The sequence below is a fragment of the Falco rusticolus genome, chromosome 8 (genome assembly GCF_015220075.1).
Source record: "Falco rusticolus isolate bFalRus1 chromosome 8, bFalRus1.pri, whole genome shotgun sequence".
NCBI lineage: Eukaryota > Metazoa > Chordata > Aves > Falconiformes > Falconidae > Falco > Falco rusticolus.
In genome coordinates this window covers 20,398,933-20,425,326 of record NC_051194.1, presented here as the reverse complement: position 1 = coordinate 20,425,326, position 26,394 = coordinate 20,398,933, and the positions used below count along the sequence as shown (strand labels likewise).

Sequence of the window (26,394 nt, the reverse complement as noted above, 5' to 3'; positions counted from 1 at the left end):
TTCTGACTCTTGCTTCGCTTGTTGTCACGAGCTAGAATTTGACCTCCGTGTGCCTGATGACATAGGGAAGGTCAGGTCCCTTGCAATTCCCAGAGTGCAGGCTCAGATCGCATACACCCCTTTGATGTTGAGAGCTGCAAAGAGGAAGACTTTCCTAGGCATACGTGTGCTCCCAGAGGCACACTTGTCTGTAGTGAGAAAGAGGAAGACCATCCCTACTGCAGTCCTCAAAGTGCAGAGTGGTAATCCAGCCGAAGCAAGGTTTGAACACCCAGTGATAATAGGAGATGATGTGCAGGGTATCCTCCATACAGTCCCCCAAAATACGGTGCCTGCTAAACTGGAGAAATATGGGACTGTTAGATCACTGGCTGAATGGCCATGTCTCAAGAGTTCAAGTCAATGGCTCAATGTCCAAGTGGAAGCCAGTAACATGTGGTGTCCCTCAACAGTCTGTACCTGGATGAGTACTATTTTATAAAGTTCATAGTGCAATTTGGATCAGTGACAGCATATTTGGAGACGACTTGAAGGTGAGTTGACTTACTCAAGGGAAGGGATGGAATCCGGAGACAGCTTTGCAGACTAGAAGTTCAGCAAAGCCAAGTGCAACGTGCTGCAACTGAGTCTGGGCAATCCCCAGTTTCAATACAGACTGAGGGATGGGAGGATTGAGAACAACACTGGGGTACTGGTGGGTGACAAATGGGACATGAGCTGGCAATGTGGGCTTTGTGCCCAGAAAGCCAATCACACATCCTGGGCTGCATAAGAAGTAGCGTGGCCAGCAGGCTGAGGGAGGTGGTTCTCCCCCTCTACTCTGCTTTCATGAGACCCCAGGTGCAGGACTGCGCTCAACTCTGGGGCCCACAGTCACAACAGATACGGGCCAGTTACATAGAGTCCAGAGAAAGTCAAATGAATGGTCTAAGGGCTAGAACATGTGATGACCCAGGCTCTGTAAGATGACCGTGCCTCTTTTGGCCATTTATCTCTGCTGTTGAGGAAGGGCTAAAGGAGTTAGAGATTCTGCAGCCTATAGAAAAGAAGGCTCTTGGGAGACCTTACTGTACCTTTTCAATGTATAAATGGGGCTTATAATATAGATGGAGAGAGACTTTTTACGAGGGGCTGTTGTGAAAGGGCAAAAGGCAATGGTTTTGTACTGAAAGACGGATGTTTCTGATTAGACAGAAAGAAGAAACGTTCTATAAATAGGGTGGTGAGACACTGGAACAGGTTTTCAAAATATGTTGTAGATGTGCCATGCTTGGAAGGGTTTACAGACAGGTTAGACGGGATTTTGAGCAACCTGACCTAGTGAAGGAGGTCCCTGTCCATGGCACAGGACTGGGCTAGGTGAACTTGAAAGGTCCCTTCCATCCCAAACCATTCTTTGGATGCATGAAAGACTCGGTGTGGCTTTGCACTTCCCTGGTCAGCCCCTCAAGTATGGAGATGCTTGAGCAGGAACTTCTGTGAATCAAAATGAAATTAGTAAGGGTTATTCTGCTCTCTTAGCACAGAGCTATACACGTGGCCTTTGGGGTGATACGTTTCCCGGAATAAATTTTCTTCCCCCAATGGAAGAATTTACAACAGATAAAGAATTAACAAGAGAACAAAAGTTTCCCCATGCAGTACTGGCATGAGAGGACTGCAGAGGATTTTGCTTCATTCGGTTTCTGATGCCTCACTGAGTACTCCAACACCAATTTTTCCTTGATGGTACTCGTCCCAGGCAAGGAAAGCAGAACAGAGAATGAAGTCTTCTGCAGCTATCAAACCGTGTGTTGCTCTTCTCGATGCCGCCGATTTCACCAAGAGCGGCTGAGTTCCTTTGTGTTCTGCTCTGCCGCGCGTATCGGGTGCTGAGCACTCTCTGCGATGGGGGAGGTGACCGAAAGCCCCTGGCAGTGTACCTGAGCGTTGAACGCCCCCGGGGCCGCTGAAGCCCCCGCGCCCCGAGGAGCGCGGCCATCAGCCGGCTGCGGTGGCGTCGTGGCGCCTCCGGGTGCCGCTGTTGGCCGACGCGGAGCGGCGCTGGAGCCACAGCCGCAGCCGCAGCCGCCGCAGCGTCCTGCCCCCACGGGCTGCTGGCTCGCACGGCGCCGGCCAGAGCGGCAGCGGCACGGGCAGCAGCGGCGAGAGGCGGCGCGGGGAGCAGCGGCGTCCGAGCCGGCGCCGAGATCGCTGTCCTCCGGCGGCCCCCGCGCTCGTGGCGGAGCGGGGCTGCAAGGGAGGGAGGGCAGCGGCAGGAGGGAGGAGCGCGGCGAGCGCTGGCGAGAATGGCGGGCAGGCCGGGGCCGAGCCGGCGGCCAGCGGCCGGGCGAGCGCTGCTGCCCGCCGTGCTGCTGTGCTTGTGCTGCCGGGCGGCGCCGGAGCGGATCCGCTACGCCATCCCCGAGGAGCTGGGCAGAGGCTCGCTGGTGGGGCCGCTGGCGCGGGACCTGGGGCTGAGCCCGGCCGAGCTGCCGGCACGCAAGCTGCGGGTGGCGTCTGCCGCTAAGAGGCAGCTGAGATACTTCAGCGTGAGCGAGGAGAACGGGAACTTGTACGTGAGCGAGAGGCTGGACCGGGAGCAGATGTGCGGCGAGTCGCCGTCCTGCGCCGTCAGCTTCGAGGCGCTGGTGCAGAACCCGCTCAACGTCTTCCACGTCGACGTCGCCATCCACGACGTCAACGACAACGCGCCGAACTTCAGCAAGGCTGCTCTCCACCTCGACATCGGTGAATGGACGCTTCCAGGAGCTCGTTTTCCGCTGGAGATGGCCCGAGACGCGGACGTGGGCAGCAACTCGCAGCTGACTTACCAGCTCAGCAGCAACCCGTCCTTCAGCCTGGCCGCCAAGGAGATCCCGGGTGGAAAGACGCAGCCAGAATTAGTGCTGGAACGCGCGTTGGACCGGGAGAAGCAGAGCTCCTTCGAGCTGGTGCTGACGGCGGTGGATGGCGGGGACCCCGCCAAGTCCGGGACCGTGCAGGTTCGCGTCAACGTGACGGACGCCAACGACAACCTGCCCGTGTTCAGTAAAAGCGTCTACGAGGCACGAGTGCGGGAGAATCTGCCGCCGGGGTCGCCGGTGCTGCGGGTGCGGGCCACGGATGCGGACGCGGGCTCCAACGCGCGGGTCTCCTACTCCTTCGGCAACGTCCCCGACGGCGTCCGCGCGTTGTTCAGCGTGGACAGCGAGAGCGGCGAGGTCAGGACTGCGGGGCCACTCGATTTCGAGGAGAGGAGTAAATACAGCTTCGGCCTGGAGGCGAGGGACGGCGGCGGGCTGACGGCGCACTGCGAGGTGCAGCTAGAGGTCACCGATGAGAACGACAACGCGCCCGAAATCACGGTGCTGTCGGTGTCGAGCCCGGTGCCCGAGGACGCGCCGGCCGGCACGGTGGTGGCCCTGCTGAACGTGAACGACGCGGACTCCGGGGAGAACGGTCAGGTGTCGTGCGAGCTGTCGGGCGAGGCGCCGCTGTCGATCGTGGCGTCGTCGGGCGGCTCGTACAAGGTGGTGACGGCGAGCGCGCTGGACCGGGAGCAGGCGGCCGAGCACCGGGTGACGGTGGTGGCCAGGGACGGCGGCAGCCCGGCGCTGTCCAGCCGCACGGCGCTGGTGCTGGAGGTGTCGGACGTGAACGACAACGCGCCGGTGTTCGAGGAGGCCGCCTACAGCGCCTACGTGGCGGAGAACAACGCGGCGGGCGCGCCGGTGCTGCGCGTGCGCGCGCGGGACGCGGACGCGGGCGCCAACGGGCGCGTGAGCTACTGGCTGGCGGGCGGCAGCGCGGGCGCGGCGCCGTACGTGTCGGTGGAGGCGCGGAGCGGCGCGGTGTACGCGCAGCGCTCCTTCGACTACGAGCAGTGCCGCGAGTTCGCGGTGGCGGTGCGGGCGCAGGACGGCGGGGCGCCGGCGCGGAGCTCCACGGCGACGGTGCGCGTCTTCGTGCTGGACCGCAACGACAACGCGCCGCGCGTGCTGTGGCCGGCGGCGGCGGCGGCGGGCGCGGGGGCGGAGGCGGGGGCGGGGCCGTTCGAGGTGGTGCCGCGCTCGGCCGAAGCCGGGTACCTGGTGGCCAAGGTGGTGGCGGTGGACGCGGACGCGGGGCGCAACGCGTGGCTGTCGTACGAGCTGGTGCAGGCGCCGGAGCCGGCGCTGTTCCGCGTGGGGCTGCACAGCGGCGAGGTGCGCACGGCGCGGGCCGTGTCGGAGAGGGACGCGGCCAAGCAGCGGCTGGTGGCCGTGGTGAAGGACCACGGGCAGCCGGCGCTGTCGGCCACGGCCACGCTGCACGTGGTGCTGGCCGAGAGCTTGCAGGAGGCGCTGCCGGAGCTGAGCGAGCGGGCGGCGGGCGCCGACGCGCCGGCGGAGCTGCAGTTCTACCTGGTGCTGGCGCTGGCGCTGCTGTCCGCGCTGTTCCTGCTGAGCGTGGCGCTGGCCGTGGTGGCGCGGGTGCGCGGCGCCGGGCCGCCCGCCGTCCTGCGCTGCCTGGGCGCGCAGCGCTTCTCCGTGGCCGGCGCCGCCTTCCCGGCCGACTTCTGCGAGGGCACCTTGCCCTACTCCTACAACCTGTGCGTGGCGCCGGGCCGCGCCGTCGCCGAGGGCGCTTGGCTGCCGCCGCCGCTGCCCAGCCTGCCCGCGGAGGAGCTGCTCGGCGGGGAGCCCTGCGGGAAGCCGAGCCCGAGCAGCAGCGCCGGCGCGGGAGAGCCGCCCGCGGACGCCGACGCACCGCAGGTCGGTAAGCCCGCGCGCTCGCGCTCCTCCCCTCGAGCCTTTCCGAGCCGCCGACCGCTCTTCCCCGGGGCTTCCCGCGGGGGCGGTGCAGGTGCAGCGCTGAGCCGTGTCCCCGCCAGGGAACGGAGGCACGCACGGGCTCTCCGCCTGCCCCTTGATGCTCTTTCCCACAGGAAGGTGCGCGTGGCGCCGTGACCGGGGCAGTTACCCCTGCGCTTGTTCCCCGCCAGTGAGCAGTTTCCTCCTTTAACCAGGTGCCCTCCCATCTTCTGGAGAAGTCTGCAGGAACGGCTGCATTCGGGGGGCAGATAAATTTCATCAGGGCGTGATTTTCCCGAGTTCTGTGCGCTATTATTTCTCCTCTCTTTTTCCTGGGTGGTATTTCCCTCCTCCTTACTGGCCCTGTTCTGTCTGTCTGTCTGTCTGAGACAAGTGCAGGTGTAGAACGGCAAAAAAAAAGAAAGCGAAAAAAGTCGCCTCTTGTGTTTCAGAGCCTGTCTTCCCATCCTGAGAACATACCTAAGACTACAATGAGGTACGCAAAACGACACCATTTGCGCACTCGAATAAAGTGCCTTTGCACATTTGCGCATCGTCCGCGTGGCTTAGGGTTTACAGCCGTCCTTGTCTTCTGCCGCTTCCTACAGCATTCGGTGGGAAAGGTGTCCCACGGCCGGGAAGATTCACGAACTAGACGAGTGTTTTCCTGCCACGCGTCAAGCTCTTACAGCGTGATTTTTGAGAAGATGAAAGCCGCTGCGCGGTCGTTGAAACCGATTATAGAATTATCAGTATCGAATTATTGAATGACCTGGATAAATGTGAATGTACATAAGCTATCCTAGGTCATGCGGGGAGAAATCCCAGAGCCCGTGCAGGTGCCCGAGCAACGCCCCTCGTCAGGGGCTGGCTGGGCGGGGGTGGGGCGCTGAGGTTCTGTGTTGCTGGCCGCCACCCCCTTTAGCCTTTAACCGCCTAATGACCGTCAGCGGTGGCGGAGCGTTTAATCTGGGGCGTGTTCCTGGCGGCTGGGTGAATGAGCCTGATCCCTCTGGCTCCCGGGGGACGCTCTGGACGTCGTGTTTTGTGTTGCAGAGCCTGTTTGCTCTTGCTGTCCTTGTACCGGTCGTTCAGCGTGACGGCTACAGAAGCCAGTGGTGGTGGTGGGCAGGGGTTTGTGGTTTTGGACTACTGGTCTGAGCGTCGTATTACGAGAAAAATTACTTTTTCCGCAACGATCCGCTGCATCCATGGCGGTTAGGCAGTCATCATTGCCGTGCGGTAGCATCAGGCGAGCCGCGGGAGGCGCGCTCTGTCTCCCTGGCCGGGATGGTCTCGGGGAGCCAGGCAGGGGCGGGCGGGAGAGAAGGCGACGGCGGAGATCCCCGCTGGACGGGACCCGCTGCCTCCGCGGCGAGTGCCGCGTCCCGGCGAGCTGCCCGTGGGGAGGCCGGGCGGGCCGCGCTCGGCAGCGCTCGGTGCCTGCAGTGCCGGGAGGAGGCTGCGGGCGCCGCTGTTGACCGAGGAGGAGCGAGAGGAAGGCCGGAGCGCTGCAGGCAGCCCCGCCCGCTGCGGCCCGGCTCGCTCTCTCGCTCGCTCGCTGGCTGGCTCGGCGGCCGGGCGGTCTGCGAGCGTCCCCGCGGTGCGGAGCCGCGCTGCAGCCAGGCGGAGGGGCCCGAAGCGGCGAGCCGTGCCCGTGTCGGCGTGAGGCGGCGGGGATCTCCCGGCGGTGCCGCGGCGGAGATGTGCGCGGCGGGGAGGCGCTGGGGCCGGCGGGAGCGAGCCCTGCTCTGGTGCGTCCTGCTGGCGGCGTGGGAGGCGGCGTGGGGGCAGCTGCGCTACTCGGTGCCCGAGGAGATGCCGAAGGGCTCGTTCGTGGGCGACGTGGCCAAGGACCTGGCGCTGCAGCTGCCCGCGCTCCCCGAACTCGGTGTGAGCCTTGTCTGCGAAGGTAAGGCGCAGTATTTCGCCCTGCACAGGAAGACGGGACACTTGGTGACGGCGGAGAGGATAGACAGAGAGCAGCTCTGCGAGGGTCTGCAGCAATGCGTGCTGCGCTGTGAGGTGATAGTGGACGGGGAAATGAAGGTTTACGGCGTCGACGTGGAGATCACGGACATTAACGACAACGCGCCCAGCTTCAAGGAAATTGAGGTGGAAGAGAGAATGAGCGAGACGACAGCGCCGGGGTCGCGGTTTCCCCTGGCCAGGGCTCACGACCCGGACGCGGGAGCGAATTCGCTGCAGAGCTACGAGCTGAGCGGCGACGAGCACTTCTCGCTGGCCGTGCAGGCGGGCCCCGGCGGGGACCAGCGCCCCGAGCTAGTGCTGGCCAAGGCGCTGGACCGGGAGGAGGCGGAGTTCCACGAGCTGGTGCTGAGGGCGAGCGACGGCGGCGAGCCGGCACGGACGGGCACGGCGCGGATCCGCGTGGCCGTGCTGGACGCGAACGACAACGCGCCCCAGTTCAGCCAGGCCGAGTACACGGTGCGTGTGCCGGAGGACGTGCCCGTGGGCTCCGTCCTCCTCACCGTCACGGCCGCCGACGCCGACGAGGGGTTGAACGGGCACGTGAAGTATTCGTATCAAACAGCTTCATTGAAATCCTCGAAGATTTTCGATTTGAACTCCGATACGGGAGCGGTCACGGTGCTGCGTAGCCTGGACTTCGAGGAAGCCGAGTCGTACGAACTGGAGGTGCAGGCACGGGATGGCGGAGGTCTGTCCGACACAGCCAAAGTCGCGATCAGCGTGACAGACGTGAACGACAACGCGCCCGAGATTTCTGTGCGGTCGGCGCTGAGCGTGATCTCCGAAGACGCGCCGTCGGGGACTGTGGTGGCCCTGCTGCACGTGCAGGACCGGGACTCGGGGGCGAACGGTGAGGTGCGGTGCAGCATCGGCGAGGGGCTGCCGTTCCGGCTGGAGAAGTCGTTTGAGGGCTACTACCGCGTGGTGACGGCGAGGGAGCTGGACCGGGAGGAGGTGGCGGAGTACAACGTGACGGTGCGGGCGGCGGACGGCGGGTCGCCGTCGCTGTGGAGCGGCGCGGTGCTGGCGCTGCGGGTGCTGGACGTGAACGACAACGCGCCGGTGTTCGCGGAGGCGCGCTACAGCGCCCGTCTGCCCGAGAACAACGCGGCGGGCGCGCTGGTGCTGACGGTGCGGGCGGCGGACGCGGACTGGGGTCAGAACGCGCGCGTGCGGTACCGGCTGTCGGAGGGGCGGGTGCGCGGCGCGCCGCTCTCGTCCTACGTGTCGGTGCAGGCGGAGACGGGCGCGCTGTACGCGCTGCGCTCCTTCGACTACGAGGAGGTGCGCGAGGTGGGGCTGTGGGTGCGGGCGGAGGACGGCGGCGCGCCGGCGCTGAGCAGCAACGTGTCGGTGCGGCTCGTGATCGTGGACGAGAACGACAACGCGCCGCAGGTGCTGTACCCGCCGGCGGCGCCGGGCGCGGGCTGGGCGGGCGTGGAGCTGGCGCCGCGCTCGGCGGAGCCCGGGCGCTGGTGGCCAAGGTGGTGGCGGTGGACGCGGACGCGGGGCAGAACGCGTGGCTGTCGTACGAGCTGGCCAAGGCGACGGAGCCGGGGCTGTTCCGCGTGGGGCTGCACAGCGGCGAGGTGCGCACGGCGCGCTTCCCGCTGGCCCGCGACGCGGCGCGGCAGAGCCTGGTGGTGGTGGTGAAGGACCACGGGCGGCCGGCGCTGTCGGCCACGGCCACGCTGACCGTGGTGCTGGCCGAGAGCGTGGCCGAGCTGCTCTCGGAGCTGGGCAGCGCGGCGGCGGCGCCGGGCGAGCCGGCCGGCAGCCTGACGCGCTGGCTGGTGGTGGCCGTGGCGGCCGTGTCCTGCCTCTTCCTCGCCTTCCTGCTGCTGCTGCTGGCGCTGCGCCTGCGGCGCTGGCGCCGCTCGCAGCTGCTGGCGGCGGGCAGCGGCGCCGCGCGCGGCGTCCCGGCCTCGCACTTCGTGGGCATCGACGGCGTCCGCGCCTTCCTGCACTCCTACTCGCACGAGGTGTCGCTCACCGCCGACTCGCGCAAGAGCCAGCTCCGCTTGTCGGCCGGCAGCTGCTGCGACACCCTCCCGGCCCGGCCGCCGCCCGACGAGCCCGCGCCGCTGCTCGGCGACGACCCCGCCGCGCCCCCGGTGAGTGCCTCTGCCCGCGCTTGGCTGCCTTTCCTTCCTGCCGCTCTGGAGTTTCTCGCTGCCCCTTGCCTTCCCTCTGCGCACGCAGGCAAGGCCGGCGCAGTGGCGGGCACAGGGCCTCGGTGCGCTCCTGCCTCTCGTTCCCGCGGGTCCGTGCCTGGCTGGCTCATCCGGCGCTCCGGCTGCGGTGGCAGGCAGGGGCGGTGAGGGTCCCTGGCGCTCTCTCGCGGGGCTGGCGGGGGGAGGAGGCGTAGGCACGACCGCAGCAGGACAGGCGCGGGGGTGTGTGGGAGTGCATGGCCTTGAGGGAGCGCTCGGGACTCCTGCTTTGCTCGGTATCCACCCCCAGGCTCTGCTGGTGAGCCTTGCAAAGAATACGCCTCCCTTCTTGGAATGCTCCCAGGCGTGATAATGGCGCATGTCACAGAGAAGTGGCCTGGGGGACTGGCGGTTTGGTAAGAGGTGCTGGCACATTAGGTGGGTCCAAGAACACCACGCGACTTGTGAGGGGCTGTTGACGAGCGTCCTGGGAGCTGTCTGTGAGCAGCTGTAGAAGGGCACAAGACATGTCGTTTGGCCAAAGGAATGTTATTCCAGCTGCATTGCGAGCCCTGGGAGTTCCTTCCTGTGTGTTCGCCCATTGTCAAAGTGTTTTTAACAAATGGCTTAATTATGTGCTTATGGCAAGGGCCATTACAAGAGATTTGGGAGGAGCCAACTGAGTATTCATTCCCTACGAAATACCTGAATTAATTCCTGACCCTAAGTGCCGTGCTCTAAGAAGAGAATGCCATGATCCCTTCAGTTCAGCACGGGTTAATTTCTTGCCTTGCTCATTGTGATGATCTGGAGGTGGGTCATCATCTCTGATAATGTGTGCAAGATAAATCTGCTACATTTCTCTGACTGTCACGTACCTGGCTTTGATGGTCACTGCTGTAAAGAGGAAGACAATCATAGCTGTGTTTCCATAAAATGTTACTGGAGGAAATGCTTTTGGTTGTCACAAACAAGACACATGTTTTGTTAGTTCCCAGGCTTCACTACGTTCATCAATTTATTCTTCCTGTTCAGTGATGTGTGTTGTACATGGCAATTAGTGAGCATTGATATGCACTTTATGTCATGGTTTGGGAATCGTCTATCTTCCAAGGTGCCCATGTGCTGTAGTAGGACTGTTGTATCTTTGAGGTGATCCTTGGATGACTGGGTCTCTATCGGAGCTGCATATCGCTTATGCACTTGAGAAATTTCTCAGAAGCAGTGTGATGTGCGGAGAAATCCCTTTGCATGCATCTGTGTTGTGATCCTTGTTCTTCAGTAAGGAGAAGTTGGTGTGCAGCTTTTCTTTCAGTGGTGTCTGTCTGCAGAGGTAGCCTTCCCGTTGTGTAATGTTTGGGCAGGGTGAAAAGTTCTGCCTGTCCAGAGACCGGGCAGGTGAAAAAGGTTACTGTGCCTGACATCTGAAATGTCTGGAAGATGTAATGGTGCTGTAAAAGTTTAGTTTGTCCTGGTTGTTACAGGGAGCCCACAGCTGTGGTTCCATGCATTTTCCCTCTTCTACTCTGCAAAGACATTCCATTGAGGAAATGTGGCTGTGGTCTTTGGTGTGAGCCACTCACGTGCTTATTACCAACTAGATACTCTTCTTGCATAGCTTCTGCAGTTGGCAGGGGCTGAACTGTGAAGCTGTGATTCGTTCTCTGCAGCAGATGTCTCGTTCTTTCCTTGTTGGTTGTCCAGGCCTAAAGCTGGGCCTCATTGCGCCTGGTGACCCTTACAACATTTGAAGGTCTCTTCTAGTTGTTGGGCTGGCAAAGCACTTCCCATCCATACCCTGAAGGTGTACAGCTGCCAAGGCAAAGACTTTGATGCCCTTCTGTTTCCCTAAGATGCCACCAAATGACATGCTCTTTTGCCTGTGGCTGACACGTGGCCAAAACACTGGTTACTGTCCGTGGTGCAACTGAAGGCTATGGGCACAGAGCCAGGAGGGTGAGAGGGAGACTTGGAGCCAAGGAAACAGGTGGGTCAGCATGGTTCTGGCTGAGCAACGGTCTGATTTTGTGCCTTTTGCCAAGGCCTGTGCCATTCAGGCAGTGGTCCTGGTTGTCCTGTCCTGAAAGCCAAAGTCTGTCCTCTAGCAATTTGCGCAGGAACTGTTTGTGTTGGACCATGATGCACGGGAAGAACGGCTTCAATTCCTCTGTGAAACTGCATTGCCCATCTGTCTGCCCCTGTAACACTACGATGTGGAGTTCTTCATAGTTGTAATGACACTGTCTTTCAGGCCTTTGTGTTCTGGAAGGTCGTGGTTCATTTCCCCGCTTTCTGCAGAGTGCTTTTGCATTTGAAACTGTGCGTGGAATTTTGCAGCAAATACTTCCTTCAGCCACCAAAGACAGACTTTTGCCTGTGAGGAAAAGCAAGCAGAAGCTAAAAGAGAGTCTGCTGTAGTAGCCCAGGAGAATGAGCATGAGAAAGAGGCCGATGATAAGGTGTTTACACATATTGCTTCATATTTGTGGGAGATGAACAGGCCACACAGTAGAAAAAAAGGTTTCTGGGAGCTGATGACTATTTCTTAAAATGACGCCCCGTACTACTATGCAGTCCAGGGTGAGACTTCAGGGCCACACTGGCAGATTGAGATCTGTGTGACTTCCAGGTGCTGTCAGGGAGGAATTTCAATGCCTGCAGTGAAGACCAAGAAGACTTCCCGGTGAGCTTCTCTGACAACACTTCGTCTTCTGATGCTTCCTTGCCTTGCTCTGTTGATTTATGGGTTTTTCTTTTCTTGTTTTCCTGTGCATGTAGGTTTACTTGCCATTATCAGCAGAGCTTTGTTTAGCAATGTGTCACGTGTTAGTGCCTCTTGTCCATGCTACAGCGAGTGTGAAAGGCAGGAGATGTCAGAGTATCTTTGTGTTCTGTTATTGTTGGGAGGAATCTCTTTAAACATGACCCTAGTGGAAGTCACATCTCTATAGAAGAGTGCATGTGCTAAAAGAGGGGAGGAGATTCCACCCCAGCGGACAGTGTGATGACCCTTATTGTTAGGTGGCTTCTCTTCTTTTATTTTGCCAATTTTCAATGGTGTGCTTTACGATCCTTTAGTTTGTTCTCAGACTTGTGTCGAGGAAATGTAATTCCCCCCTTGGTGAGATTGTAGCGCATTTTATTAGCACAGTGTGTCTTTTCCAACTCTGAGAAGGCCAGAATCAAATCAACCAGTTGTGTATGGTGGTAGAGAAGAGAGGGGAGCTGTGTGTATGAGGCTGTGGAAGAACAGATGGTCATTTCCTTGCTTGTCATAGTTAACACAACTGTGTGCCTGATGGTGTACCATGTGTGCAGCTGGGGTTCCAGCTTCTCAGACATTGTGGCCTAAGAAATGCTATTCCCTGTGATGCATTCATATCTGCATGTTTCTGACTCTTGCCTTGCTTGTTGTCATGAGCTCGACCTCAGTGTGCCTGATGACATAGGGAAGGTCAGGTCCCTTGCAATTCCCTGAGTGCAGGCTCAGATCGCATACACCCCTTTGATGCTGAGAGCTGTAAAGAGGAAGGCTTTCCTAGGCATACATATGCTCCCAGAGGCGCATTTGTCTTTAGTGAGAGAGAGAAAGACCATCCCTACTGCAGTCCTCAAAGTGCAGAGTTCCAACCCAGCCCAAGCAAATTTCCCTGAGCACACCTGGGGCCTGTGGGAGAATATGTGCATCGTTGGAAGACTGTGCAGGGTATCCTCTATACAGTCCCCCAAAATACGGTGCCTGCTAAACTGGAGAAATATGGGACTGTTAGATCACTGGCTGAATGGCCCCGTCCCAAGAGTTCTAGTCAATGGCTCAATGTCCAATTTGAAGCCAGTACCATGTGGTGTCCCTCAACAGTCTGTACCTGGATGAGTACTATTTTATATGTTCATAGTGCAATTTGGAGCAGTGACAGCATATTTGGAGATGACTTGAAGGTGAGTTGACTTACTCAAGGGAAGGGACGGAATCCGGAGACACCTTTGCAGGCTAGAAGTTCATCAAAGCCAAGCGCAAGGTGCTGCAACTGTGTCTGGGCAATCCCCAGTTTCAATACAGTCTGGGGGATGGGAGGATTGAGAACAACATTGGGGTACTGGTGCGTGACAAATGGGACAGAAGCTGGCAATGTTCGCTCCAAGTCCAGAAAGCCAATCACATTGTGGGCTGCATAAGAAATAGTATGGCCAGCAGTCCGAGGGAGGTGGTTTTCCCGCCCTACTCTGCTTTCATGAGATCCCAGCTGCAGTACTGCGTTCCAGTTCCAGAAAATGTCAAATTAATTGTCAATGAGCTAGAACATCTGATGACCCAGGCTCTGTTAGATGACGATGCCTCTTTTCTTTTGGCCATTTATCTTTGGTGTTACGAAAAGGTCTGAAGGAGTTGAGGTTCTGCAGCCTATAGAAAAGAAGGCTCTTGGGAGACCTTATCGTGCCTTTTCAATGTATAAATGGGGCTTATAATAAATACTGAGAAAAACTTTTTACCAGGGGCTTTGTGACAGGGCAAGAGGCAATGGTTTTGTACTGAAAGATGGTTGTTTCTGATGAGACAGAAAGAAGAAACGTTCTGTGATGAGGGTGATGAGACGTTGGAACAGGTTTTCCAAATATGTTGCGGATGTGCCGTGCTTGGAAGGGTTCTTGGTCAGGTTAGACGCGGCTTTGAGCAACCTGACCTAGTGAAGGAGGTCCCTGTCCATGGCACAGGGCTGGGCTAGGTGAACTTGAAAGGTCCCTTCCATCCCAAACCATTCTTTGGATCCATGAAAGATTCAGTGTGGCTTTGCACTTTCCCCTGCTCAGCCCCTCAAGTATGGAGATGCAATAGCAGGAACTTCTGTGAATTAAAATGAAACTAGTAAGGGTTATTCTGCACGCTTATCATACACGTGGCCTTTAGGGTGATATGTTTCTCGGGGTAATTGTTCTTCGCGTTAAGAAAAGAAGTAACACTGGAACAAAGCAGAGCCTTTGAAGTTCTGGCATGGTAGGACTGCAGAGGATTTTGCTTCATTCTGTTTCTGATGCCTTATTGAGTACTCCAACACGACTTTGTCCTTGATGGTACTCGTGCCAGGTAAGGAAAGCAGAACGGAGAAGAAGACTTCCGCAGCTATCAAACCGTGTGTTCCTCTTCTCGTTGCTGCCGATTTCACCAGGAGAGGTTGAGTTCCTTCTGTTGTTCTCTGGCGCGTATCGGGTGCTGAGCACTCTCTGCGATGCGGGAGGTGACCGAAAGCCCCTGGCAGTGTACCTGAGCGTTGAACGACCCCGGGGCCGATGCAGCCCCCGCGCCCCGCGGAGCGCGGCCATCAGCCGGCTGCGGTGGCGTCGTGGCGCCTCCGGGTGCCGCTGTTGGCCGACGCGGAGCGGCGCTGGAGCCACAGCCGCAGCCGCAGCCGCCGCAGCGTCCTGCCCCCACGGGCTGCTGGCTCGCACGGCGCCGGGCAGAGCGGCAGCGGCACGGGCAGCAGCGGCGAGAGGCGGCGCGGGGAGCAGCGGCGTCCGAGCAGGCGCCGAGATCGCTGTCCTCCGGCGGCCCCCGCGCTCGTGGCGGAGCGGGGCTGCAAGGGAGGGAGGGCAGCGGCAGGAGGGAGGAGCGCGGCGAGCGCTGGCGAGAATGGCGGGCAGGCCGGGGCCGAGCCGGCGGCGAGCGGCCGGGCGAGCGCTGCTGCCCGCCGTGCTGCTGTGCTTGTGCTGCCGGGCGGCGCCGGAGCGGATCCGCTACGCCATCCCCGAGGAGCTGGGCAGAGGCTCGCTGGTGGGGCCGCTGGCGCGGGACCTGGGGCTGAGCCCGGCCGAGCTGCCGGCACGCAAGCTGCGGCTCAGCGCCGAGAAGCAATACTTCAGCGTGAGCGGGGAGAACGGGAACCTGTACGTGAGCGAGAGGCTGGACCGGGAGCAGATGTGCGGCGAGTCGCCGTCCTGCGCCGTCAGCTTCGAGGCGCTGGTGCAGAACCCGCTCAACGTCTTCCACGTCGACGTCGCCATCCACGACGTCAACGACAACGCGCCGAACTTCAGCAAGGCTGCTCTCCACCTCGACATCGCAGAGTTCACTTCTCCAGGAGCTCGTTTTCTGCTGGAGATGGCCGAGGATGCAGACATGGGCAGCAACTCGCAGCTGACTTACCAGCTCAGCAGCAACCCGTCCTTCAGCCTGGCCGTCAAGGAGAGCCCGGGTGGAAAGACGCAACCGGAATTAGTGCTGGAACGCGCGTTGGACCGTGAGAAGCAGAGCTCCTTCGAGCTGGTGCTGACGGCGGTCGATGGCGGGGACCCCGCCAGGTCCGGGACCGTGCAGGTTCGCGTCAACGTGACGGACGCCAACGACAACCCGCCCGTGTTCAGTAAAAGCGTCTACGAGGCGCGAGTGCGGGAGAATCTGCCGCCGGGGTCGCCGGTGCTGCGGGTGCGGGCCACGGATGCGGACGCGGGCTCCAACGCGCGGGTCTCCTACTCCTTCGGCAACGTCCCCGACGGCGTCCGCGCGTTGTTCAGCGTGGACAGCGAGAGCGGCGAGGTCAGGACTGCGGGGCCACTCGATTTCGAGGAGAGGAGTAAATACAGCTTCGGCCTGGAGGCGAGGGACGGCGGCGGGCTGACGGCGCACTGCGAGGTGCAGCTAGAGGTCACCGATGAGAACGACAACGCGCCCGAAATCACGGTGCTGTCGGTGTCGAGCCCGGTGCCCGAGGACGCGCCGGCCGGCACGGTGGTGGCCGTGGTGAAAGTACGGGACAGGGACTCCGGGGAGAACGGTCAGGTGTCGTGCGAGCTGTCGGGCGAGGCGCCGCTGTCGATCGTGGCGTCGTCGGGCGGCTCGTACAAGGTGGTGACGGCGAGCGCGCTGGACCGGGAGCAGGCGGCCGAGCACCGGGTGACGGTGGTGGCCAGGGACGGCGGCAGCCCGGCGCTGTCCAGCCGCACGGCGCTGGTGCTGGAGGTGTCGGACGTGAACGACAACGCGCCGGTGTTCGAGGAGGCCGCCTACAGCGCCTACGTGGCGGAGAACAACGCGGCGGGCGCGCCGGTGCTGCGCGTGCGCGCGCGGGACGCGGACGCGGGCGCCAACGGGCGCGTGAGCTACTGGCTGGCGGGCGGCAGCGCGGGCGCGGCGCCGTACGTGTCGGTGGAGGCGCGGAGCGGCGCGGTGTACGCGCAGCGCTCCTTCGACTACGAGCAGTGCCGCGAGTTCGCGGTGGCGGTGCGGGCGCAGGACGGCGGGGCGCCGGCGCGGAGCTCCACGGCGACGGTGCGCGTCTTCGTGCTGGACCGCAACGACAATGCGCCGCGCGTGCTGTGGCCGGCGGCGGCGGCGGCGGGCGCGGGGGCGGAGGCGGGGGCGGGCGCGGGGCCGTTCGAGGTGGTGCCGCGCTCGGCCGAGGCCGGGTACCTGGTGGCCAAGGTGGTGGCGGTGGACGCGGATGCGGGGCGCAACGCGTGGCTGTCGTACGAGCTGGTGCAGGCGCCGGAGCCGGCGCTGTTCCGCGTGGGGCTGCACAGCGGCGAGGTGCGCACGGCGCGGGCCGTGTCGGAGAGGGACGCGGCCAAGCAGCGGCTGGTGGCCGTGGTGAAGGACCACGGGCAGCCGGCGCTGTCGGCCACGGCCACGCTGCACGTGGTGCTGGCCGAGAGCTTGCAGGAGGCGCTGCCGGAGCTGAGCGAGCGGGCGGCGGGCGCCGACGCGCCGGCGGAGCTGCAGTTCTACCTGGTGCTGGCGCTGGCGCTGCTGTCCGCGCTGTTCCTGCTGAGCGTGGCGCTGGCCGTGGTGGCGCGGGTGCGCGGCGCCGGGCCGCCCGCCGTCCTGCGCTGCCTGGGCGCGCAGCGCTTCTCCGTGGCCGGCGCCGCCTTCCCGGCCGACTTCTGCGAGGGCACCTTGCCCTACTCCTACAACCTGTGCGTGGCGCCGGGCCGCGCCGTCGCCGAGGGCGCTTGGCTGCCGCCGCCGCTGCCCAGCCTGCCCGCGGAGGAGCTGCTCGGCGGGGAGCCCTGCGGGAAGCCGAGCCCGAGCAGCAGCGCCGGCGCGGGAGAGCCGCCCGCGGACGCCGACGCACCGCAGGTCGGTAAGCCCGCGCGCTCGCGCTCCTCCCCTCGAGCCTTTCCGAGCCGCCGACCGCTCTTCCCCGGGGCTTCCCGCGGGGGCGGTGCAGGTGCAGCGCTGAGCCGTGTCCCCGCCAGGGAACGGAGGCACGCACGGGCTCTCCGCCTGCCCCTTGATGCTCTTTCCCACAGGAAGGTGCGCGTGGCGCCGTGACCGGGGCAGTTACCCCGGCGCTTGTTCCCCGCCAGTGAGCAGTTTCCTCCTTTAACCAGGTGCCCTCCCATCTTCTGGAGAAGGCTGCAGGAACGGCTGCATTCGGGGGGCAGATAAATTTCATCAGGGCGTGATTTTCCCGAGTTCTGTGCGCTATTATTTCTCCTTTTTCCTGGGTGGTAGTTCCCTCTTCCTTACTGGCCCTGTTCTGTCTCTCTGTCTGAGACAAGTGCAGGGGTAGAACGGCAAAAAAAAAGGGAGGGGAAAAAGTCGCCTCTTGTGTTTCAGAGCCTGTCTTCCCATCCTGAGAACATACCTAAGACTACAATGAGGTACGCAAAACGACAGCGCTTGGGCAGTCGAACGAAGTGCATTTGCACACTTGCACTTCGTCCGCGTGGCTTAGGGTTTGCAGCCGTCCTTGTCTTCTGCCGCTTCCTACAGCATTCGGTGGGAAAGCTGTGTCCCACGGCCGGGAAGATTCACGAACTAGACGAGTGTTTTCCTGCCACGCGTCAAGCTCTTACAGCGTGATTTTTGAGAAGATGAAAGCCGCTGCGCGGTCGTTGAAACCGATTATAGAATTATCAGTATCGAATTATCGAATGTTTTGGATAAATGTGAATGTACATAAGCTATCCTGTGTCTTGCTGGGAGAAATCCCAGAGCCCGTGCAGGTGCCCGAGTAACGCCCCTCGTCAGGGGCTGGCTGGGCGGGGGTGGGGCACTGAGGTTCTGTGTTGCTGGCCGCCACCCCCTTTAGCCTTTAACCGCCTAATGGCCGTCAGCGGTGGCGGAGCGTTTAATCTGGGGCGTGTTCCTGGCGGCTGGGTGAATGAGCCTGATCCCTCTGGCTCCCGGGGGACGCTCTGGACGTCGTGTTTTGTGTTGCAGAGCCTGTTTGCTCTTGCTGTCCTTGTACCGGTCGTTCCAGCGTGACGGCATACAGAAGCCAGTGGTGGGGGTTGTGCTTTTGGACTAAAAGTCTGAGCATCGTATTACGAGAAAAATGTACATTCTTGTGTATCCACGGCCGTTAGGCAGTCATCATTGCCGTGCGGAAGCATCACGCGAGCCGCGGGAGGCGCGCTCTGTCTCCCTGGCCGGGATGGTCTCGGGGAGCCAGGCAGGGGCGGGCGGGAGAGAAGGCGACGGCGGAGATCCCCGCTGGACGGGACCCGCTGCCTCCGCGGCGAGTGCCGCGTCCCGGCGAGCTGCCCGTGGGGAGGCCGGGCGGGCCGCGCTCGGCAGCGCTCGGTGCCTGCAGTGCCGGGAGGAGGCTGCGGGCGCCGCTGTTGACCGAGGAGGAGCGAGAGGAAGGCCGGAGCGCTGCAGGCAGCCCCGCCCGCTGCGGCCCGGCTCGCTCTCTCGCTCGCTTGCTGGCTGGCTCGGCGGCCGGGCGGTCTGCGAGCGTCCCCGCGGTGCGGAGCCGCGCTGCAGCCAGGCGGAGGGGCCCGAAGCGGCGAGCCGTGCCCGTGCCCCTGCCTGTGCCTGTTCCCGTGCCCCTTTCGGCGGGCGGTGGCGGGGATCTGCCGGCGGTGTCGCGACAGAGATGTGCGCGGCGGGGAGGCGCTGGGGCCGGCGGGAGCGAGCCCTGCTCTGGTGCGTCCTGCTGGCGGCGTGGGAGGTGGCGTGGGGGCAGCTGCGCTACTCGGTTCCCGAGGAGATGCCGAAGGGCTCGTTTGTGGGCGACGTGGCCAAGGACCTGGCGCTGCAGCTGCCCGCGCTCCCCGACCGCGGCGTGCGCCTTGTCTGCGAAGGTAAGGCGCAGCATTTCGCCCTGCACGGGAAGACGGGACACTTGGTGACGGCGGAGAGGATAGACAGAGAGCAGCTCTGCGAGGGTCTGCAGCAATGCGTGCTGCGCTGTGAGGTGATAGTGGACGGGGAAATGAAGGTTTACGGCGTCGACGTGGAGATCACGGACATTAACGACAACGCGCCCAGCTTCAAGGAAATTGAGGTGGAAGAGAGAATGAGCGAGACGACAGCGCCGGGGTCGCGGTTTCCCCTGGCCGAGGCTCACGACCCGGACGCGGGAGCGAATTCGCTGCAGAGCTACGAGCTGAGCGGCGACGAGCACTTCTCGCTGGCCGTGCAGGCGGGCCCCGGCGGGGACCAGCGCCCCGAGCTGGTGCTGGCCAAGGCGCTGGACCGGGAGGAGGCGACGTTCCACGAGTTGGTGCTGAGGGCGAGCGACGGCGGCGAGCCGGCACGGACGGGCACGGCGCGGATCCGCGTGGCCGTGCTGGACGCGAACGACAACGCGCCCCAGTTCAGCCAGGCCGAGTACACGGTGCGTGTGCCGGAGGACGTGCCCGTGGGCTCCATCCTCCTCACCGTCACGGCCTCCGACGCCGACGAGGGGCTGAACGGGCACGTGAAATACTCAGTGAAGAAAATCTCGGAGAGAGCGTCAAAGATTTTCCACCTGGACACTGAGATGGGATCGATCACGGTGGTACGGAGCCTGGACTTCGAGGAAGCCGAATCGTACGAACTGGAGGTGCAGGCACGGGATGGCGGAGGTCTGTCCGACACAGCCAAAGTCGCGATCAGCGTGACAGACGTGAACGACAACGCGCCCGAGATTTCTGTGCGGTCGGCGCTGAGCGCGATCTCCGAGGACGCGCCGTCGGGGACGGTGGTGGCCCTGCTGCACGTGCAGGACCGGGACTCGGGGGCGAACGGCGAGGTGCGGTGCAGCATCGGCGAGGGGCTGCCGTTCCGGCTGGAGAAGTCGTTTGAGGGCTACTACCGCGTGGTGACGGCGAGGGAGCTGGACCGGGAGGAGGTGGCGGAGTACAACGTGACGGTGCGGGCGGCGGACGGCGGGTCGCCGTCGCTGTGGAGCGGCGCGGTGCTGGCGCTGCGGGTGCTGGACGTGAACGACAACGCGCCGGTGTTCGCGGAGGCGCGCTACAGCGCCCGGCTGCCCGAGAACAACGCGGCGGGCGCGCTGGTGCTGACGGTGCGGGCGGCGGACGCGGACTGGGGTCAGAACGCGCGCGTGCGGTACCGGCTGTCGGAGGGGCGGGTGCGCGGCGCGCCGCTCTCGTCCTACGTGTCGGTGCAGGCGGAGACGGGCGCGCTGTACGCGCTGCGCTCCTTCGACTACGAGGAGGTGCGCGAGGTGGGGCTGTGGGTGCGGGCGGAGGACGGCGGCGCGCCGGCGCTGAGCAGCAACGTGTCGGTGCGGCTCGTGATCGTGGACGAGAACGACAACGCGCCGCAGGTGCTGTACCCGCCGGCGGCGCCGGGCGCGGGCTGGGCGGGCGTGGAGCTGGCGCCGCGCTCGGCGGAGCCCGGGGCGCTGGTGGCCAAGGTGGTGGCGGTGGACGCGGACGCGGGGCAGAACGCGTGGCTGTCGTACGAGCTGGCCAAGGCGACGGAGCCGGGGCTGTTCCGCGTGGGGCTGCACAGCGGCGAGGTGCGCACGGCGCGCTTCCCGCTGGCCCGCGACGCGGCGCGGCAGAGCCTGGTGGTGGTGGTGAAGGACCACGGGCGGCCGGCGCTGTCGGCCACGGCCACGCTGACCGTGGTGCTGGCCGAGAGCGTGGCCGAGCTGCTCTCGGAGCTGGGCAGCGCGGCGGCGGCGCCGGGCGAGCCGGCCGGCAGCCTGACGCGCTGGCTGGTGGTGGCCGTGGCGGCCGTGTCCTGCCTCTTCCTCGCCTTCCTGCTGCTGCTGCTGGCGCTGCGCCTGCGGCGCTGGCGCCGCTCGCAGCTGCTGGCGGCGGGCAGCGGCGCCGCGCGCGGCGTCCCGGCCTCGCACTTCGTGGGCATCGACGGCGTCCGCGCCTTCCTGCACTCCTACTCGCACGAGGTGTCGCTCACCGCCGGCTCGCGCAAGAGCCAGCTCCGCTTGTCGGCCGGCAGCTGCTGCGACACCCTCCCGGCCCGGCCGCCGCCCGACGAGCCCGCGCCGCTGCTCGGCGACGACCCCGCCGCGCCCATGGTGAGTGCCTCTTGGCCGGACCGTCTTCGCCGTTCATCTCTCTGCTGCTCCTTTGGCCTTTCTCTCCTGTCTTCATGTCCTGCGTGGGGAGGTTTGGTTAGGAGGAGGCAAAGTTTCCTTCAGCATTGTGCTGTGTGGTCGTTCCTCTTGCTCCTGGGAGGTGGACGTGGGACTATTTTTCAGCCTCACCGTGGTATAGGAGGCTGCTGTTGGATATATTGTCCTTATTTTGGGCCAGGTCGTTTCTCAGTTTGTCTCTCGACATGTAGAATACCAGTTTTCCTTTTAGTACCAGCTCTTCTGAACGGAGGTATTGCATTATTATGAAATAGTACTTTGCGTTATTAGCAGGGTCACGTATCTTACCTATAGCACATGCGGTTTTGTAGCTTTAGGTTGTCTGTAAACAGAACGTCAACTGCCCCGTGCATAAATTTTATGGCTGGTTACTAGTTTGTACTTTTTATGAATCCTTATTGCTTGTTTCGTACCATTATCTGCTTGGCATGATATTTTGATCTTCTATTATTTAGTATTGTTGAAAGCCGTGTGTTACGAACAGGTAGTATGCCTTTTGAAACCTGTAGTTATTTGAAAGGTTCTATTAATTTTTTGTGTTTCTTACCAGCCTGTGAGACATTTTACTTACAGGTGTATTACAAATGCACAATTGTATTTATCGTGAACGACGTTTTAGTTAAGGTGTTTATCTGAAGTCTTTTATTTTGGTTCACTTGATTATCTCTCTTCCCTTGTTACACATCTCTTTCATTTAACAGTCATTTATTTAGGATGGATGTAAGCGATTGTTGAAAATGAACGTATAGCGACTGTGTGCTGTGGCGTGTCTTGTACTTGTCTCTTGTGTGAAAGTCCCTCACAGAGCATGTTCCTCAGCCAGTAGTGATAGCAATGCCGATTTTGTGTACCAGAATGGGGTGTGTTTTCCACATTGGAGGTGGAAAACGCCTTCCTTAATCAGGAGACCATTCCCAGGCATTCCTGGGATAATAATTCCTTGTTATTTGTCGGAATTTCCTTGACTGGGTCAAAAGTGAGCTCCATGCTCCGGATTTAGAAAGAGGGTCGAGGAGGAGCGCAAATTACTTGTTGGTAAGTGTTAAATTCTAAAATACGCGTGCATATGCAAGAGCTGGTTGGTTCATGTTGGTTGTGAGTTACCGCTGTGCTCTTCCAACGATGGAGTGGAGTTGAAGAACTAGATGTTCCCAGACTGAATGTTGTGCTTATAGACTCTATAAGCCTCTTAGGTCTTCAGTCTATGGGGGAAGTGTTAGGAAATAGTATTGTCTCGATTTCTGTCGGGGTGTGTTACAGACAGCATGGCACTTTCAAGAAATGTCAAGACGCTCTTGCAGTGAGGGGTTGTTCATTTGTGCTTTTGATGTCGCCTTACAGCTTGTTTCTTACGGTTTTCCCTTGTGTAGCAGCGCTTGATTTTCCGATACTAAGTGTTTAAAGTCGACGCAAACAGTGTGTGAGGAACAGAGAAGCATGCATTCTTACTAGCGTTACGGGTTGGAAAGGTTGTTTTCTCCTTTTGGGCTCGTTACCCTTACTCCCAGCCGGTGAGCACATCCAGAGTCTTCCTGTACCTAGAACGATTTTGTGAGAATGACCTCGTTTTCCACAAGATACCTGTTGACGCAGCAACCCTGTAGCCTCTTCTGCCAAAGAGGGGCTAATCTCCGAGGGATCGTTACTCTCCTCTGGGCACTCTTCACCTGCTTTACTGTTCGTCTTTGTGTCTTTTACAGAGCCGTGTAGTTAGAGGTAGTGGTGTAGCTGAGGATGTAGTGACAGGGTCTTAATGTGCCTAATGCCGATATAATGCTAAATTCTTGCTCGCCAACGTTATTCATAGGATTGGACTATTAGACATGCACAGGTATTTTCATTATGAACGGCTTATTAGCTGAAGGTTTTTCTAAAGTCTATAATTCGTTCCTTTATTTATCACGATTGTCTTACAACACAGAGTTTTCATGTACCATTAGTTATTTGAAATGCATGTGAGCAGTAGTAGTGCAATGCAACAAAAGTTGAGGAATGGCGAGATTCTGCGTCAATACTTGCTTAGTGTGGGAAGGTGACCCTCCTGTATGTGCCTCTGCATCTGAAGCACAGTGCGGTGGCTACTTTGTGAGCATGGTCTTGTTGGCAAGGAAGAGCCTATTCTTACAGCAATGTTGTGGCTCAACGATCGTTTGTTAGTAACTACTGCAGTGGAAAAAACTTGTGAAGGAGAAACTGAGTCCTGCAGCCCATGTCTTTGTACCTTTTTAGGAAGTGGCAAGAGTGGCATAACCAGGAATTGACTTATCACCAGGATCTCAAGAATGAGCACAGTAGTCATCCACAGAGTCAGGTCTTGTTTGGAGCAATAGGAGTCTTAGCAAAATCTGATGTACCTGTAGTTTCTCAGCCCGTGGTCTGTGTAGTGCTTGGAATGATTCAGCTGGTCGTACTATGCCCTGCTTTCTCCGTGGTCATGAACCAAGACTTGTTGAAGACGGGCTTGCATTCCGTGATTTCCTGATTGTTGCTGAGAGGTGGTGTTATCGTACAAACAGGAACTGAGGAGGATCAAGTACTTTTTCATAGATGTCGCACTCAAGAGGGTTTCATCCTTTTCATTTTCAGACCATCCCACGCCTGGAGTGATACGTGTATGATCGGTGCAAAGCACACGTCCCTGTGTTTGTGTCATGGGTAAACTGCCTTCTCTAGTGTTGTCCTTCTGACTTTTTCTTCTTGGACTTCTTTTGCCGCCTTTTTATTCTACAAGTCTCTGGCTGTCCCGGGAAAGTTAGCTGACATGTCACATGCACCTGGGGCAACACCGCGGAGGACTATACCACTCCTCCTCACAATTCCTGGAATAGCGGACTGGTAACTGAAGTATCCTGGGCGCATGTCTACCTGTTTGCTGCCCGTCCATCTTAGATCTACTTACTTACCCCGTTCGCTGAGAGAAACAATCCTGAAAAAAGTGCTTTAACAGGTCTGTCTTCCCGAGAGCAAGAAGTAGTGATGTCCGTGATATGTAAAACTCTGAGCATGTAATAATAGTGCTGTTGCAAGGAATAAGGGTTACCGTTTTCCCTCGGTCTCAGTCACACTCAGAGGTATGTAAAATAAAAGGAATATGAACAAGAATCTCCTCAAATCAAAAGGCGGGGTCTGGCGCTTCCTGTCTACAACAGCTTCTCCTCGAAAGTCACTTGTGGCTGTTAGTTCTCAGAGCTCGTAGAAATGAAATAAAAGATCTGGGAAATCCCACCCGCAGCAAAAGTAGAAGCTGTTGGAATATATCGGAAATGCGCTGTACAGTGCACCTGCTTGTACTCACCTGTACTCACCTGTGCTCTGCTGCGCGGAGCCTGAGCGCTCCTCCGCCGCTCGGCAACACGTTCCCGAGCCAGACTGCCGTGCCGCGGCTGAGCAGCGCTGCTTGAGTCGCCTTGCCGCGGCTGTGAGAAACTCGCCGCACTGAAAAGCTGAATCGCGCGTTCCGGTAGCCGGTGGCGCCGACTCCCGGCAGCTGCTGGGAGCGCCCCCGAGAGCGGGTGTGCGCCGCGGAGCGCGGCCATCAGCCGGCTGCGGTGGCGTCGTGGCGCCTCCGGGTGCCGCTGTTGGCCGACGCGGAGCGGCGCTGGAGCCACAGCCGCAGCCGCAGCGTCCTGCCCCCGCGGGCTGCTGGCTTGCACGGCGCCGGCCAGAGCGGCAGCGGCACGGGCAGCAGCGGCGAGAGGCGGCGCGGGGAGCCGGCACCGAGATCGCTGCCCTCCGGCGGCCCCCGCGCTCGTGGCGGAGCGGGGCTGCAAGGGAGGGAGGGCAGCGGCAGGAGGGAGGAGCGCGGCGAGCGCTGGCGAGAATGGCGGGCAGGCCGGGGCCGAGCCGGCGGCGAGCGGCCGGGCGAGCGCTGCTGCCCGCCGTGCTGCTGTGCTTGTGCTGCCGGGCGGCGCCGGAGCGGATCCGCTACGCCATCCCCGAGGAGCTGGGCAGAGGCTCGCTGGTGGGGCCGCTGGCGCGGGACCTGGGGCTGAGCCCGGCCGAGCTGCCGGCACGCAAGCTGCGGCTCAGCGCCGAGAAGCAATACTTCAGCGTGAGCGGGGAGAACGGGAACCTGTACGTGAGCGAGAGGCTGGACCGGGAGCAGATGTGCGGCGAGTCGCCGTCCTGCGCCGTCAGCTTCGAGGCGCTGGTGCAGAACCCGCTCAACGTCTTCCACGTCGACGTCGCCATCCACGACGTCAACGACAACGCGCCGCGCTTCTTGCAAGATAGTTTCCAGCTGGAGATCAACGAGCTCACTCCCCCCGGCGCCCGCTTTGCCGTGGGCATGGCCGAGGACGCGGACGTGGGCAGCAACTCGCTGCAGGGCTACGAGCTGGAGGCCAACGAGTACTTCGCGGTGGAGGTGAAGGAGAGCAAGGACGGCAGCAAGTTCGCGGAGCTGGTGCTGCGCAGCGCACTGGACCGAGAGCGTGAGCAGAGCCTGCGGCTGGTGCTGACGGCGCTGGACGGCGGAGAACCGCCCCGGAGTGGCACCGCCCAGCTCTGCATCAACGTCACCGATGCCAACGACAACCCCCCCGTGTTCGCGCACGACCGGTACTACGCGAGCCTGCGCGAGGACGCGCCGCCGGGATCGGCGGTACTGAATGTCTCCGCCTCGGACGCCGACGCCGGCACCAACGCCCAAATCTCCTACAGCTTCGGGAAGCTGCCGGCCAAGGTGCTTGCGAAGTTCGTGTTAGACGCGGAGAGCGGGCGGCTCGTGCTGCAGGAGCCGCTCGACTTCGAGGACACGCGAAGCTACACGCTGCTGGTGGAGGCGAGGGACGGTGGGGGGCTGGTAGCGCACTGCGAAGTGGAGGTGGAGGTGCTGGACGTGAACGACAACGCGCCCGAGGTGACGCTAACATCTCTGTTGAGCCCGGTGCCCGAGGACGCGCCGGCCGGCACGGTGGTAGCCGTGGTGAAAGTGCGGGACCGGGACTCCAGGGAGAACGGTCAGGTGTCGTGCGAGCTGTCGGGCGAGGCGCCGCTGTCGATCGTGGCGTCGTCGGGCGGCTCGTACAAGGTGGTGACGGCGAGCGCGCTGGACCGGGAGCAGGCGGCCGAGCACCGGGTGACGGTGGTGGCCAGGGACGGCGGCAGCCCGGCGCTGTCCAGCCGCACGGCGCTGGTGCTGGAGGTGTCGGACGTGAACGACAACGCGCCGGTGTT

At 61.2% G+C, this 26,394-nt stretch overlaps 2 protein-coding genes across 4 annotated transcripts in view; both read left to right on the top strand.

The window, feature by feature from the left end:
• The window catches only part of LOC119151961 (protocadherin gamma-A4-like), a 79,627-nt gene that overhangs the window by 10,156 nt on the left and 43,077 nt on the right, over nt 1–26,394 (top strand). The window contains exons 1-2 of one of the 3 annotated variants that reach the window (XM_037396376.1): nt 1,993–2,189; nt 24,938–25,900. In XM_037396376.1, the coding sequence (XP_037252273.1) occupies nt 25,037–25,900 (864 nt within the window). In that variant the 5' untranslated portion in view covers nt 1,993–2,189; nt 24,938–25,036. Of the gene's footprint in view, nt 1–1,992; nt 2,190–15,230; nt 16,989–17,982; nt 20,155–24,937; nt 25,901–26,394 lie in introns of those variants that run through there. The other 2 variants (XM_037396370.1, XM_037396374.1) reach the window with 2 other exon arrangements.
• On the top strand, nt 2,188–4,931 carry LOC119152000 (protocadherin gamma-B2-like). The gene has a single exon (XM_037396491.1). The coding sequence runs from the start codon at nt 2,289–2,291 to the stop codon at nt 4,929–4,931; it is 2,643 nt and encodes an 880-aa protein (XP_037252388.1). The 5' UTR covers nt 2,188–2,288.